At 36.2% G+C, this 16,118-nt stretch overlaps 1 protein-coding gene across 1 annotated transcript in view; it reads right to left on the bottom strand.

Moving 5' to 3' along the window:
* Positions 1-15,595, bottom strand: part of Cplane1 (ciliogenesis and planar polarity effector complex subunit 1) — a 139,786-nt gene extending 124,191 nt beyond the window's left edge. Inside the window, exons 1-11 of the mRNA XM_077800139.1 lie at positions 15,515-15,595; positions 10,715-10,815; positions 8,954-9,086; positions 8,724-8,843; positions 8,170-8,402; positions 6,358-6,464; positions 4,435-4,591; positions 3,801-3,904; positions 2,516-2,698; positions 410-659; positions 92-244 (exon numbers count right to left, since the gene is read on the bottom strand). Coding sequence (XP_077656265.1) covers positions 92-244; positions 410-659; positions 2,516-2,698; positions 3,801-3,904; positions 4,435-4,591; positions 6,358-6,464; positions 8,170-8,402; positions 8,724-8,843; positions 8,954-9,086; positions 10,715-10,795 — 1,521 coding nt within the window. The 5' untranslated portion in view covers positions 10,796-10,815; positions 15,515-15,595. The remainder of the gene's footprint in view (positions 1-91; positions 245-409; positions 660-2,515; positions 2,699-3,800; positions 3,905-4,434; positions 4,592-6,357; positions 6,465-8,169; positions 8,403-8,723; positions 8,844-8,953; positions 9,087-10,714; positions 10,816-15,514) is intronic.
* Between the last annotated feature and the right edge of the window lie 523 nt (positions 15,596-16,118).

Below are 16,118 nucleotides of genomic sequence, written 5' to 3'. Positions count from 1 at the left end.
CTGTGATATTCTCAAATTTCTCTTCCCTGTAACAAGTGAAAAACAAAATGTGTTTCCTGGAATATGGTCAGGATGTAATTGTTCAAAGTACCTGAAAATCTGTTTTTTCATTTAACTTTATTGTTTCTTCTGTTCGCAAAAACTTGGGGACAGTAGAATCAGCTGAACTTTCATTTCCTTGCTGTTTTAACAGGCTAGACCTTAGGGAATCCAGTGATTGCAAGTTCAGTCCTTTGCCTTTTGGCTATAGATGAAAAGAGAAAAGATTTCCAAGAACAAAATTTATATTTATTCTTTTATAAGCAATTAAAAATTCTCTGGTTGACTGTACATAAAGAACATTACTGTTAGTATAGTTTCAACTTCAAAAAGAAGGCAACATTACCAATAATACCAAAAAGCACTATACCTTAGATAACATCACACTTTGGTATGTTTTCTCAAGCCTCTGGGTTGAATCAAGTAGAAGTGATCTCATGAGCACTGAAGGAGACAGGTTATCAAGAAATCGAAGAGTTGTGATCATGTATCCATCAGAAATAATGAAGTAGGGTAACCGTGAATGTGCTTTTATAGAAAACCTCTGTCTCATAGGGTCACTATCAGAAGCTGATGAATCTACAGAATTATTTGAATCTTGAAATGTAAAGTGCTGTGGTCTAGCAAACAAACATTAGAATTCAAGAATCAGTAAGAGAAGATCTTTTAAAACAACTATATTATTCCAAAGAAAAAGCAAAATAACAAAAATTACATAATGATAAGAAAGCAAATAGATGAAAAACACATTAAAATATTAAATGTATACATATCTGTGAAGAAAATATAACATAGTGATTAAACACTATTAAAAGTTTTTAATTTTTCCCCTGGAATTGTGCCATTTACTGTTTTGTTTTTAACAAAATACAATTTATTTCAGAAAAGAATAAAGGTAGTTTATTTTTATTACTAAAGAAAGTTAAATAGTTAACATTCTTTTATAATATATTTAAATATACTTTTAGGGATATAATTAACAGTTCTTAGTATACTTGTTATTAAAGAGGGGTAAGAAAAAGAAACTCAGATGAATGTTTGGAAAGGATAATGATGAGTAAAATTTTATCATCTTTAAATTTGAGTGAATTTCCACTTAAATATACATATATATTGATTTAATGGTATTCCTGGTTCTAATTATTTAATATCACTGCTTATTAAGTTTGAGACTTTATAAAGGAAGTGGGCCAGAGTTGTGGCTCAGTAGTAGAGCGCTTGCCCAGCACCTGTGAGGCACTGAGTTTGATCCCCAGCATCACATAAAAATAAACAAATAAACTGATAAGAACATAAAAATAAAACAAAATGTTGTGTCTACCAAAAACTGAAAAATGAATATTAAAAAATTTTTAAAATAAACAAATAAAATGAAGGTATTGTGTCCATCTACATCTCTCTCTCTCTCTCTCTCTCTCTCTCTCTATATATATATATATATATATATATATATATATACATATGTAAAGGGAGATAAATTTATGGTACTTTTTGTCTTGTTAGAAAATTAATCAGATTTCTTAACCAGCTTTTTTATTAGCCAAATGGCCAACAATAGGATACTGGTTAACTGTAGTGTGCACACACCACAGAAATCTATAGAACCATTAGAAATAATATCTAAAATGGAAAAATATGTAAGAGATGCTATCAAACAGCAAAGTAGTAAAGAGCATATATCATATAGTTTATCTTGTGTTAAAAAAGAAATTAACATTGTTATTATTATAAATGCTACATATATATTTTTTAAAATTTGGATGACAACATACTAAAATGTTAATTGTTCCTCAAGGAATAGAATTATAGGAGTGTATCATTTTATACACTTTTCTAATTTCAAAATAATGAATACCTCTATACTTTAAATGAGAACCTCACTTAGTGATTTATAATTATGTAACTATATCATCTTACTGCACTTCCTCATCTTCAATTCACAAGGGAAAAAAAATGAGATTTAAAGAACAACTGAACAATACAATGAAGTAGAAAACCAACATCTGAATCTTGATCTATCTGGCTCCAAAGCCAAACTACCACCTCATTTCACAATTAAAATTTTAAAACATGGCTAAATTCTAAAGTCTTTTATCCATTACCAACAATTTCCACCCTTTGGGTAGAAGTGCAATCCATGTATAGTTAATTTTGAGTTATTAACTTATCTATATGCTATTCTTTCACAACAATAAAAGTCATATCAGACTTTTATTATCTTTTATATAAAAACAGATTTTTAGTGCTATTGCATATTTAAATAACTTATACTCACATAGTCACAATGTCAAATTTTCACCACGATTAAGCCACAAAAAGAAATAGAAGAAAACTATAAATAAGAAACAGATATTGAGATGACAAACTCAAAGAAAGAAAAAGACAAATTGAAGATGAAATTATTTTTGAAAATACACAGTAAAAGTAATACCAAAAGAGAAAAACTTCTGAAAATAAAACAACTCAAATGTCTCACCTATATGTTATTAGTGGATGAAGAGGAATAAATTCTGCTGGCCCAAATTCAATAGAGCAACCAAATGTAATTAATGTTAGCAATTCACCTTGGCAGGTCAATAACAGCAGGGAACCACGTTTTAACACACAAGCCAGGAAAAGACTATCATGTGTCCAGCTGACATCACCTACCCAATAGGACCTAGAAAGAACATGGCACATCATGTTTAGATAGGACTTTCTACAATGTATTCAACAGTTTATAATGGGCTGTATCGTATAGGAGTGAGATATTTCAAAACACGAGAGTTAAGAAATTGATAGAAAGCAACTGTCACAGCTACTTCATGAATTTTACTTCCTAGAAAAAAGAGCTTGCTCATAGACATCTACTGCAACACTATCCCAACTAGAAATTTATTAAGATTCATAAGCAATTTAAAAATGGAAATACTCCCTGGAGTGAGATGTTTAGTCACATTTTATTTAGAATGAATTTTCTAATGGAGTCTACAACCAAGATCTATGGACAGATTTCAAGGCTGTGCCTGTCCTGCAGCTTGCTAGAGTGCTCAACAGCAGAACCTGTCTCCTCCCAAAGGTGTTACCATCACCACACTTTTAACTACCTGATAATGTAAATGTTTCACAAGAACAAAAAGCAGCTCTGCCTCATGAAAATGATGGACAACTAACTCAAACCGACCACTGACCTGAGATTAGTGATACTTCTGGGAAGGAACTGTTGGAGAAGGAAAGAAAATGAAGAAGGAGGATAGGGTGACCAGAAAATTCAGAAATAGCACAGACAAGTGTTAAGAAAAGAAAGTCAGGAGCTCTAGGAGAAAATCTTCATACTCTATAATCCTACATATGTCCTATTGGTAGCTCATGTGACATCCAAAGTAGCCAACAATGTTGCGGCAACACAGGATGCAACCGTTCAGGAGGTAATATGCCTCAGAGAATAATGATCTACTCAGCCCAAGCTTCTTCATTTCAGCCCCTCCAATTACACCCAATACTGCTCTACCTATGTATGATCCCATTCCTTCTAGGAGGACATAGAAAACAATGAAAGAGAAAAGATACATTCATGAATCTTCTACTCCCACCAGATCCTTCTGAAAAATTATTAAGGCTTTCCTTATATAAAGCAACTTTAAGAATTTATCAAGCACAAATGCTTAAAGAAGTTGTAGCCCCTGTCTAAATGATACCTATGGAATTATTAGTGTTCAACTTCTTAAGCTGTTGGAAAAGAAAATGAAAGTACTACTGAGAAAAATAATCAGAATCTGTACCTGACAAGTGTAGCTGGAACCACAGGATTCTTATTACTACATCCTTTAAGGCTACCACAGAGAGTAACAAAATTCACTGTGTTTATAAATAATACCTGAGTTGCCTAGAAGGAAAACAATACCACAAAAACATTATAATTATTTTACTGTAATCATTATTTACAACTCTGGAGACAAAGATCTGTCATTATTATAAACCATCTAGGAACTCTTTCCAATTGATAAGACAGTACTGACCCCCTACAATTCCTTGCTCTTTTCTATTCCACCTTAAGAACATCACAGTTACTGTTCTACTCTTCTTTCTTCCTTTTCCCTAACCCTCTTTTCACTTCTAAAGAAAAACTTCTGAAAATTATGGCAGCTAACTTAAATAACCGTACCAATCCAAATGGCAAGCTGCATTAGAAAACATCAATTTAGGACTGAGTTTAGGGTGTAACTCAGTGGAAGTGTGCTTCCTTAGCACATGTGTGGCACTGTATTCAATTCTGGGGGAGCAGAGGGAGGGATAACACCAATTTAAAGAACATTGAGTAATAGGAAAAAAAAACTGTCATGAAGGAAAATAAGCCTCAAAGCTGGAGTAAATTCTTTCATAGAGTATCTTCCAACACAGATTAGATTTACTGACCTTTGGGTCTGTCTGATTAAGAGTTACTGCTAGGGTGAGGCCATCTCTTGAAAATGCAGAAATTAGTGCTCCTCTTGACTTTATGGATTCACATGTGGGAATCAGACTACTCAGAAGACAATCCTGTTGTGCCCAATGAACATGGTAGGGCAATGACCTAAGAAAGTAATAAATAATTGAACACAGGAAGCATAGCAACACTTTAGAGGGGTTGTTTGTTTTTGAGACGGATTTTCACTATACTGCCCAAGATGGGCTTAAATCCCTAAGTTCAAGAGATACCCCTAAACCAGAATCCCGAGTACCTTGGACTAAAGATTTGTGTCACATACCCAACTTGTGTAGTAACTGTAAAACTGATATACATAGTTCATTACAAAAAATTATAGGGTTGGGTTGTGTTGTGGCTCAGCAGTAGAGCACTTGCCTAGCACATGCGAGGTGCTGGGTTCGATCTGCAGCACCACATAAAAATAAATGAATAAAATAAAGGTATTTTGTCCAACTATGAATTTAAAAAAAAGTATAGAGTCCACTTAAATCCCTAAAAGTGCGCAATTAGGCCTCTTAGAGATGGAGAAGAAAGGGATGGAAAAAGGAAGAGGAAGGAAGAGGGAAGAGGGAGGAGGAAGGAGAAAGAGGAGGACAAAGGAGAAGGAGAAAGATAAGTTATTTTATCCAGGGCACAAAAGATTAGCTATCAGTCAATTAAACATGTTCAATATCAGAGTTTGTTAACAGAGCCAGGTTTCACAGTCAATCCTAAATACATCTACTTCAATTAAATGTTTAGATAATCACATTTTTACATCATAGCAAACGTTTTCACAAGGATTAAAGAAGTTAAAAAGGAAATTTTTTGGATACTGTTAATGTTCTACATTTCATCTGAGTAATAATTACATAGATGTATATATTTGTCAAAGTCTATATTGTTGTACACTTAAGATTTATTGATTGGGGCTGGAATTGTGACTCAGTGACTGAGCTTGCCTCGTACATGTGAGGCCCTGGGTTCCATCCTCAGCATCATATAAAAAATAAATAAAAATTTAAAAATGCCCCCATTTGCTATTAAAAAAAATTATTGATTGAAAAAAAGGTTTTTCATTTCATGTAAAGTATCTTAATAAAATTTTAATAAAGTCCTATTGGCATAAAAATTTTTAACATTTTATTAAATCCTAGACCTTATGAGCTTCTAATGTATTTTTATATTTTATTGAACTTTTTAGAATAAAACTATTTTAATTAAAAAGCACTTGATGGGGGCTGGGATTGTGACTCCATGGTAGAGCGTTTGCCTAACATGTGTGAGTCACTGGGTTCGATTACAGCACCACATACAAATAAATAAATAAAATTAAAAAGTTCATAAACAACTAATAAAAATATTTAAAAAAAAAAAAGCACTTGAGCCAGGTGTGGTGGCATATGACTGTAATCTTAGTAGCTCTGGAGGATGAGGCAGGAAGATCATGAGTTCAATGCCAGTTTCAGCAACTTAGTGAGCCCCCGTCTCAAAATAAAAAATAAAAAAAGACTGGGATGTAGTTCAATGATTAAGCACACCTGGCTTCAATCCCTAGTTTCCTGCCCCCCCCCAAAAAAAAGCACTTGAGCATTTAAAATGCACAACAGTATATGTGACTTTCCATAATGTAGTTGTTCTTGTAGCTTTAAGACAAGGAAAACCACAGCATGGCTTGTCTTTTACATGTTCTCACTTTCAAAAAGATAAACAGAACAAAAAAATAAGAAAAACTTTAAAACATTTAGAAATGAAAGGTGGGAAAAAGGATTTGTGAAGCCTCAGAAACTGAAATTCACACTAACATTTACAAATCTTAATTGCATACAACCAAAAGATAATGATATTTTAATAGGGACAGAAAATAAGAAAGAAGCAAACATTTACCTCACCTTAAAGGGGTAAATACATTCTCATGCCACCGAATTGCTAGAAACGTTAACTTCAGGCATTCCCCAGAATAAAATGTAAATGAACACAGGCAGCAGTCACCAAATAACTGTAGATAAATTTAATATATTTTAGTATAAAATTAATATGAAAATAAATCAAGGTACAAAAAACATATTTCTCATCATAAATAAACAAATGAAAACTATTGGGACCCTGGTTATATTCTTTTTTTGTACCAGGGATTGAACCCAGGGGCACTTTATCACTGAGGTACATCATAGCATTTTTTAGTTTTATTGAGAGACAGGATCTTGCTAAATTGTTTTGAGCCTCACAAGTCACTGAGGCTGGCCTTAAATTTATAATCCTCCTGCCTCAGCCTCCCAAGTCCTTGGGATTACAGGTGTGTACTACCACACCTGGCAATATATTTTTATTCTTAACATTAAATTAAAAACTAAGTAATTTTTTTTTTTTTTTTTGGAGTCAGAGGCAGATCCCAAACGGGAATCAGGTGGGGACTAGGGGTGGAGAAGAGGTTTGGCATTGGGGATTGAATCCAGGGTCTTACACATGCTAAACATGTGCTTTACTACCGAGCAATAGTCCAGTCCAGTCCCTCAGGTTGCAGTTTATCTTCTCAAGAACTTCAATAAGGGGTAACAAAAAACTCTAAAGAAGAGGAACTAGCTCTGGTTTTTCTGTAGTACATGAGGATAATTACTGATTAAAATAACCTATGATAAACTTCAAAATGAGAGTATGAAATTCACAACACATAAAAAAATATTCATTTTGGGGGCAGTGGTTATAGCTCAGGGGTAGAGCACTTGCCTAGTATATGTGAGGCATTGGGTTCAATTCTTATCCTCGCATATAAATACATAAATAAACTAAAGGTCCATCAACAAATTTTAAAAAAATTCTTTTAATTTAATTTTTTAGTTATAGATGGACACAATATCTTTATTTTGTTTGTTTATTTTTATATGGTGCTGAGGATCAAACCCAATGCCTCACATGTGCAGGGCAAGCACTCTGTCACTGAGCCACACCCCCAGCCCTCCCAAAAAAACCAAAAAATATTTATTTTTGAACACATAAATACTTATTAAGTTTATTTATTGCATAATATATACATGTATCAAATTACCATAATTTACCCCCATAAAATGCACAAATAGTATGTATCATTTTTTTCCAATTTTTAAAAATTAAACACTGCCATTTATTGTGATTATAAGTCAAAAGTTTTTCTTTTTTTGGGGGGGGCGGAGGGCAGTGCTGGGGATTGAACTCAGGGTCTTATACATGTTCTATAAGTAGTCAATTCTTAAATGGCTATTTTTCTCTTTTTTACTACTTTTAAATTATTTATATTACAGCATCACCCCAGTTAGCAGTGGCAATAAAACTTCAAAATGCAATTTCTAATACACATTAGATGAGATGTTAAGCCACACATGCAGAGTACCACACAGCTATATTAAATGTTTTATTTTTAGTTAATAAATCTGTTGTTTCCTGAGTATTAAAAGGTTTATTTAATACCACCAATTCTAGCTTGACAAATTACAAAACAAGTTGTATTTTAAATTAGGGGGGAAAAGTTCTCATTTCTAATAAACACTTGTTTATATGTGATTCAAGAAGTATATCTTATCCATACAATAATTTCACAACATCTATGATAATTGATTAGAGACGGACAACTATATCATCACACCCTCCACTAAATAGCTTCTCAGACAGGGTCTGTTCCTAGAGCCTGAGATCTCAACTCCTGCCACATCGTCTGCTTTGGATTTTACCTCATTTTCTACAAAAACAGCATTCACTACAGCTTCTTTATCATCAGTGGAAGGCAAAAGAACTGCTTCTTCAGGTATGATCTGGGACCACTGACCCACCAATGCGAGGCTTTTTGAAGATACAATATTCTTTAATTCCAAATATTCCCAAAGAAATACACATCCAGAAGGTGCTATAAGCAGAACTCTTTTTCCATTTCCAGAAACATACAAGTGTAGTCTTAAAGAGCTTCCTAATTAACAAATAAAACAAAACAAATCACCCAATTAAACCTCTAAGTCTAAATCTCCCAGACTTCTTATATGGCATTAGGAACCCACTTATTGCAGAATGTTAGGCATGCAGACTTTTCTTCAAGTTTTATCTATGTATCATAGATAAACATAGGTATCACAGAAAAACACTACCAAAAAATTTAAAAACATATATACAGAAAAATATATATGCACAAATGCACACAGAGATACATTTTCAAAATAATAGAAAAATGTTTCATCCTATTTTCCTTTTATTTCTCCCAGTTAAACCAACTTAACAAATAAAAAGTCCCCACCTACAGAGGCTTTTATCATTTCCTTAGGCTGTTCAGTTACTTGTAGAGTTTTCAAACAATCTTGATCTTTGTTCCAAAGGAAAAGCTCCCCAGTGGTGAGTACCCCAGCCAACCAGGCATCTGCATTCAAAAGAAATGCAATTCTTAACCTAATGTATCTCTTAATATTGCTCTAAGTTTTTAAAAAACACAGTAAGTCTAGCCTTTTAAAAATATCTGTATTACTTAACCATTACTGGATGTTGTCAGGACAAAAACATTCTTCAACAAAGTCTGCAGACTAGGAATCTTCTTTGTTCTTCCTGACAGCAAATTAATCTCATTTATGAATTTACCATCCAAAAGAAAAACAGCTTCATTTTCCTAAGAGAAAAAAAAACATGTGAAGGATTAGGTGATTCCAAAAATTAATTCAACTTCTTATCTAATGTCTAAATAAATTATGCCAGAAGGGAAAACAAAATAACACTTAGGAAAGATTGTAGTTTATATCACAAATCATAAAATAAACACTAAGGTTGCTATTCTATAGTAATTTAAAGATTTTTTATTCCATTTTAAAACTCTTATGGGCTGGGGGTGTGGCTCAGTGGTAGAGCTCTTCCCTAGCATGCATGAGGCCCTGGGTTCCATCCCCAACACTATAAAAAATAAGCAAGGTGGCCTAACAGCCACACTGAAATTTCTTTGAAATTTAACATTATAGGAGTATCTTCCAATTCTGCTAGCCAAAACTGTTTCCCACTGCTTAATCTCTTATCAGTTTTAAAAGTGGTATTGGTAAGTTTTTATATGATTTACTAGATTAACATGGATATGGCTTCAAAAATTCATAAACCCTTGACACAGATCATCTGTTGATTAGAACAAGTGAGCTGTTTATTTATTTACTTATTTTACTTTTTGATACAGAAGACTGATCCCAGGGACACTTTACCATTGAGCTACATCCCCAGACCTTTTTATTCTTTGACACTGGGTCTTGTTAACTTGCAGAAGTTGGTCTTGAACTTGTGATCCTCCTGCATCCGTCTCTCAAGTCACTGGGATCACAGGTGTGCACCACCATGCCCAGCAAAAGTAGGCTGTTTTGAATGAACCTTGGTTTTGTACAACCTGGAGCAGGGGTTTTCAAGGCATTTGTGAGACAGAAGCGGCAAGCAGCTCCTGAGAATCTGTCAGAAATGCAAACTACACAACCCTCCAAAAGATGCAGAGTTGGAAACTTGGTGGTGTTTTTTTTTTTTTTTAATTTTAATTTGTTATATATGATAACAGAATGCATTACAATCCACATTACACATATAGAGCACAATTTTTCATATCTCTGGTTGTACACCACAATCTGTTTTAATAACCTGTTCAGATGATTCTGATGTGTCATAAAGATTGAAAATGCCTGATAATTAGTGATAAAATTTCTCACAGGAAATTTGACATTTTATTTATTTCATTAATCACTATTTATTACATATAAAACACACACACACATAAAACACACACACACACACACACACACACACACACACACACACACACACCACTTTCCCTAAGGTAAAGAACCTACGTTAGATTTTATGAATGGTGTTCCTGGATTATTGACACATGTGGCTCATCTCTTCTGTCTTAGCTCTGATGAGCCAGAGTCATGAAAATCACAGTAGTAAGAAACACTCCAATATTCAACTAGAGGAGTTTCAGGAGACTAAACATTTCCTTCTGATATATACCATCTTACCCTACTTAAACATAACAAAGAAAAAATTTTTCTGAAAGTAAAAATTTTCTTCTAGACAGACCACCTAACTTTCTGAAGCTAACTTGCTTGTAACAAAAACAAAACACAAGCAAAACCCTATTCAGGGGGCAAGAAATTCTCTAAAATTGCTGCTTGATTTCTTTGAGCTTCTAGGACATCCTATATCTTACAGAAAAAACACACACACTTAACATATATAAAACTGGTATTGTATGAGCAAGGAAAAACTCACCTGTCCCAACCAGGAAATTCTAGGCCAGGGTTTTTTCTGCTTGATGCTTGTTGATGTCAAAACTTCTAATCTTATCTCCATGCTTGTTGAGATATCAATGGCTAATTAAGTAAAAACCATTCATAAGATGCTGAAAATAATAGTAATAATAGTTTATTAAGCATCTAAATTTAGAATTTTCATAAAGTTTTGATAATTACTTTTTCAATAGCTCAAGTAAGTTAACTCTTTTTTAAAAAAAAATATTTCTTAGTTGTCAATGGACCTTTATTTTATTTACTTATATGCGGTGCTGAGAATCGAACACAGTAGCCTCACACGTGCTAGGCAAGTGCTCTACCACTGAGCCATAATCCCAGCCCTGTAAATTAACACTTTAAGGTAAGAGACTGAGGAATCATTTAATATCTCATGTCTTAAATAGCCAGGCAAAATGTATTTGGCCTCTTAATAAGTTATTTTTCATACAATAAAGATAAATATGAACTGGGAAGGATCCTGATGACAAAGTTTCTATCTATGTCATTTCCTTTGCTCACTGTGGCAGACTGCAGTTGGCAAAGATGGCTAGAATAAAATCTATTTTGGGGGGGGGTACCTGGGATTGAACTCAGGAGTATTAAACCACTGAGCCACATCCCCAACCCTATTTTGTGTTTTACTTAGAGACAGGGTCTCACTGAGTTGCTTACGTCTCATCATTGCTGAGGCTGGCTCTGAACTTACGATCCTCCTCCTGCCTCAGCTTCCTGAGCAACTGGAATTATAGGTGTGCGCCACCATGCCCAGCCCAAAATCTTGCATCTCAAATGCTTATACTGTGACTTTGATACATTTCCCACTGAGTGCTGTGGTCTTTGCCTCCTCCTCTGATGTAGGGCCAGATTTTATGATTATATGACTAAGAGAGTACAATGGAAGTGATGCTATGCATTTTCTAAGGCTAAATCATAAAACATAATACACCTTCTACCTTGCTCCTAGGAATAATTACCCATGAAGCACCAATCACTGCATAAGCCATCTAATGCCCAGAGCCCACCAAGCTGTGGGAAAGCCCCAACTAGCTCAAAGAAAAACAAAGTCCTGAGATAGCATGAAGTGAGAGATGCCTGACAAGCCCCACACTGAGTGGGGTGGGATGGCTATGGCAGAGGCCAAGAATAGTCCATTAGAGCCAAGCAGAGTGAAGAGGATACTCAGGTGAAGGCCCTAATATGCATGAGGCATGAGAGTACAGGCAGAGTGGGAGAGCATAATCTTGGGAGAATGGCCATTAAGAGAATCTTGGAAGAATGATGATCACACAGTTGGATAGCCCTGCACAGTAAGCTAGAGCCCAAGAAGAAAGAGGACACAGAAATCATTGTAAAAGGGAGTTTCACTGACCCAACTGAGAATAACTGAGCATCAAAATGAATTATAAGCTGGTGCAGTATGACTTGCCTATAGTCTCACCTCTTTGAGAGGCTTAGGCAGCATGATCACTTGAGCCCAGGAGTCTGACACCAGTCTGAGCAACAAAGCAAGACCCCATCTCTAAAAACAAACAAAATATTATATTAATGTATTAAAATAGGAAACTGAATCCACAAAAATGAATAAATATGACATTTGATGGAAAACAAGATATTTGCATAGGAGCAAGGCAGACTCCATTTAATCCAATGATCAAAATGAATGCTATTAGAAATGGGAGAAATGGAAATCATGTGCCAACTAATAGGTGAAATGAGAAGACCTCTGGACATATGTTGTAAAAATGTATAACCTGAATCCAATCAAAAGGAAACATCAGATAAGCCCAAACTAAAGGATGCTACAAAATAACTGATCTATAAGCTTCAAAGGTATCAAGGTCATGAAAGTCATGAAAAGGCTGAGGAAACAGTCCCAAAAAGACCGGATGACTAAATGCAATGAGTAACTGTAGACTTCATCATATTATAAAGAGTAATATAATGGACAACTGGGAAAACGCGAAAATGAAGAGAAACTAGGAATTCAATGGTTGTGATGCATTAGTTTTCTCATGTGAGTGGTTTTCCTGCAGTTAGGCAGGAGAATATCCTTGTGTATTTTTTTTTTAAATACACACTAAACATTTAAGACCTTAGGTTCAATCTCTACCCCATTAAAAAAAATTTAAAAAGGAATATGTTTGAAGGAACACATCTGGGATAGTGAGCAATAAGTGCTCAACATGTTATAGCTTACTAATGATTATACTGATAAAAGTGGCAGATGTGGAAAGTTACCATTTTGCAAACATTATAGGAAAACTGATTCTTGGGCCACATTTATCAACAACAGATGCTAAATCAAGCAGAGTACAAGTCAGTAGTCTGATAAGGAACGGGATATTTACATAGTCTGCAAGTATCTCCCTACAAATTACTTATTAATTTGAAAAGAAAAACTAGCAGTACAATGGAGAAAAGGGATAACATCTTAACCATATAAGGGGTAGACATGATGCTCTTCTAGATGTTATCATCTGAAAAAGGACAGATTTGCGTATATAGTATTTCAACCTCAAAATGCTAATCTAAGTCTATTCATTAAAAAAAAATTCAGAAAAATGACACCAAATAATGGGTTATAATTTCTTAAAAATGTCAGTGTCATGAGAAACAAAGGTTCAGGAGTTGTCTCAAGTTAAACATGATTGGGACTGGGACTGTAGCTCAGTGGCGGAGCACTTGCCTACCATGCGTGAGGCACTGGGTTTGATCCTCAGTACCACATTAAAATAAACAAATAAAATAAAGGCATTCTGTCCATCTACAACTACAAAAAAAATAAATTAAACATGATTAACTATACAAGGTAAGTAAATGGAATAATTCTCTGTACTGCATCCTGTAACAGAAAAGAAAATACGCTATAAAGAACATTATTCTGGGCAGCTGAAGTTGTGGTTCAGTGGTAGAGTGCTTGCCTAGAATGTTCGAGGCACTGGGTTCGATTCTCAGCACCACATAAAATAAATAAATAAAATAAAGATATTGTGTCCATATACAGCTAAAAATATTTAAAAAAAGAACATCATTCTGAGACAGGTGTGAGCAATGGCACATGCCTGTAATCCCAGCAGTTCAGGAGACCAAGCAAGGCAGGAGGATTGAGAGTTCAAAGCCAACCTCAGCAAAAGGGAGGCAGCTAGGCAACTCAGTGAGCCCTTGTTCCTAAATAAAAATATAAAATAGGTTATGGTACCAGTACCATGCTGTTCAAGAGCTATGTAATGTTTTGAACAACCAATTATATATATATAAAAAAAATAGGGATGGAAATGTGGATCAGTGGTCCAGTGCCCCTGATTCAATCCCTGGTACCCACCTCCAAAAAGCATTTTTCTGACAACTGGCAAAATTAGAATATAAACTACAACATAGATAAAAGTGATGTGCCAATGCTAAATTTTCCAAATTTGACAATTGTACTTGATTATAAAAAAGAGCATCATTGCTCTAAGGAAATACATGTTATATTGATTATATATATAAAGATGAATACGTGAATGCATGACATACCCAACCCACTCTCAAATAGTTTAGGGAAAAAAAAAGTATTTTGAAAGTCAAAATAGCTTCTAGATAGCATGTGTATGCACATGTATAAACAGAATAAAGCATGAACAAATATAAACTGGCTAATCTGGGGGGGAAAAGTAGAGTACTTTAAATTATTCTTTTCTGTAAATGTGAAATTATTTTAAAATAATTTAAAAAGACAATTGGGGAAAATTGAAAATGATTCAATAAGACATTAGAATATATCAGTGGCTATTCTAACAGACTGAGTCTACTAGTCTACTGGATGGTGTCAAGGAATTAATGTTAATTTTGGTGCTGTGTGACAATTCTATTATGGCATATATGTATATATTTTTAAAAAGGAGTCCTTACATCTTCTCGGTATTACAGATACAGTATATACTTAAGAATCTACCTGAGGGATTTGCTTTAAGATACTCCAGACGTATATACTTAAGATCTTCAATTAAAACATAAAGGATAAAGATAGTTAATCACTTTAGATTTTGAGGATGGAGCCATGAGGACTTGACGGATGGCGTTCCATCTTGAAGAACTCTAAAAATCACCTCTTGTTATACAGCAGCTGTTTCTGCTACATACTGCACTGCCTCTCAAAACACTAATGCTAGTGGATGTTTAAAAACAAATGTCACCGAACAAAAATAAAATTAAAGAAAAATCGATCACACAAAATATATTAGGAGTAATACAATACAAAGGTCTACAGGGGCCACCTTTCTTGAAAACAAATCGGTGAATGCAATTTCAAAGGACTAATTCAAGTTCTGCTTTCCACCGCAGACACCCTAGGAAATCGCATCCATTCCTCAGTGTTCAATTTACCACCAACCAGGGTCACCAATCGGTCTCCTGGTGACGCTGCGGCAGCAGTCACCCCAAGGAACCCTCGGGGGCGTCCCTCGGGGCCTACGAAAAGGCTCGGCTGCAACCAAGAGGTGCAGGGGTGCGGGCCCGGGCCTCTCGCGGGCACGCAGGGGGACCTCGCTGTCTAAGGACCGGGCGGCCGCAGCGCGAAGGGACCAGGGCCGGGGTGGCGGGGGACCTGGCTGAGGAGGCTGGCAGACAACAGGAGGGCGGCCGCATCGCAAGGGGCCAGGGCCTGGTCGGAGGCGGGAGACCGCAAGGGCGAGGGAGGCCTCGGACGCGCACGGCGGGAGGTATCGGGACCTAGAATGCCCCGGGCGGGCAGCGCGGGGCGGAGGCCGGGGGCCTGCGGGAGGGACGTGCGGGTGGTTACCTGCACCGGGGCCGGGCTCCTCCACGGCTAGGGCGGGGACGCGGACCGGTGGCTGCAGACTCTCGGCGGAAAGCGCCCCTACGCGAGGCCGCGTCCTGGAGACGGTGGGCGGGGCCTGCGGCGCCTGCTCCGAAGGCGGGTCCTCCTCCTGGCTCCGCCTTCCTGCTCCTCCTCCACCAGCCCTGGGGACCCCGCCCCTGGTCCTGCACGCCCTTGGGCCGCCGGCCCCCAGTCCTGGGTCTCCTCCTTCGTTCGCTCCGCGCGCATCAGCTTGTTATGGCCCAACTGTCTGGGGCTCCCCATCCGTGCCTCCCTATGATACTACCCTTCCCCTGCCCACGCACTGTGCAGAGGTTTGCAGGAGAACCCTCCACAAGCCCGAAAATAAAGGGGTCGTGCACTGCCCTCCAAGACTACATAGGCACCTTAGAACACCCAAGAAAACATTTTCCTTGATGACTAATGGTAGTGAGCATTTTTTCGTGTATTTATGGGCCATTCGTATTTCTTCTTTTGAGAGGGTCTATTCAAATCATTTCCACATTTAAAAAAATTGTTTGCTTTTTTGTGATTAAGTGCTTTTTATGTTCTGGATATTAACCTT

This window comes from Urocitellus parryii, chromosome 1, assembly GCF_045843805.1.
Source record: "Urocitellus parryii isolate mUroPar1 chromosome 1, mUroPar1.hap1, whole genome shotgun sequence".
In the NCBI taxonomy this organism is placed as follows: Eukaryota; Metazoa; Chordata; class Mammalia; order Rodentia; family Sciuridae; genus Urocitellus; species Urocitellus parryii.
Note: the sequence above shows the minus strand (reverse complement) of the source record. Positions and strands in the feature narration are given on the sequence as shown.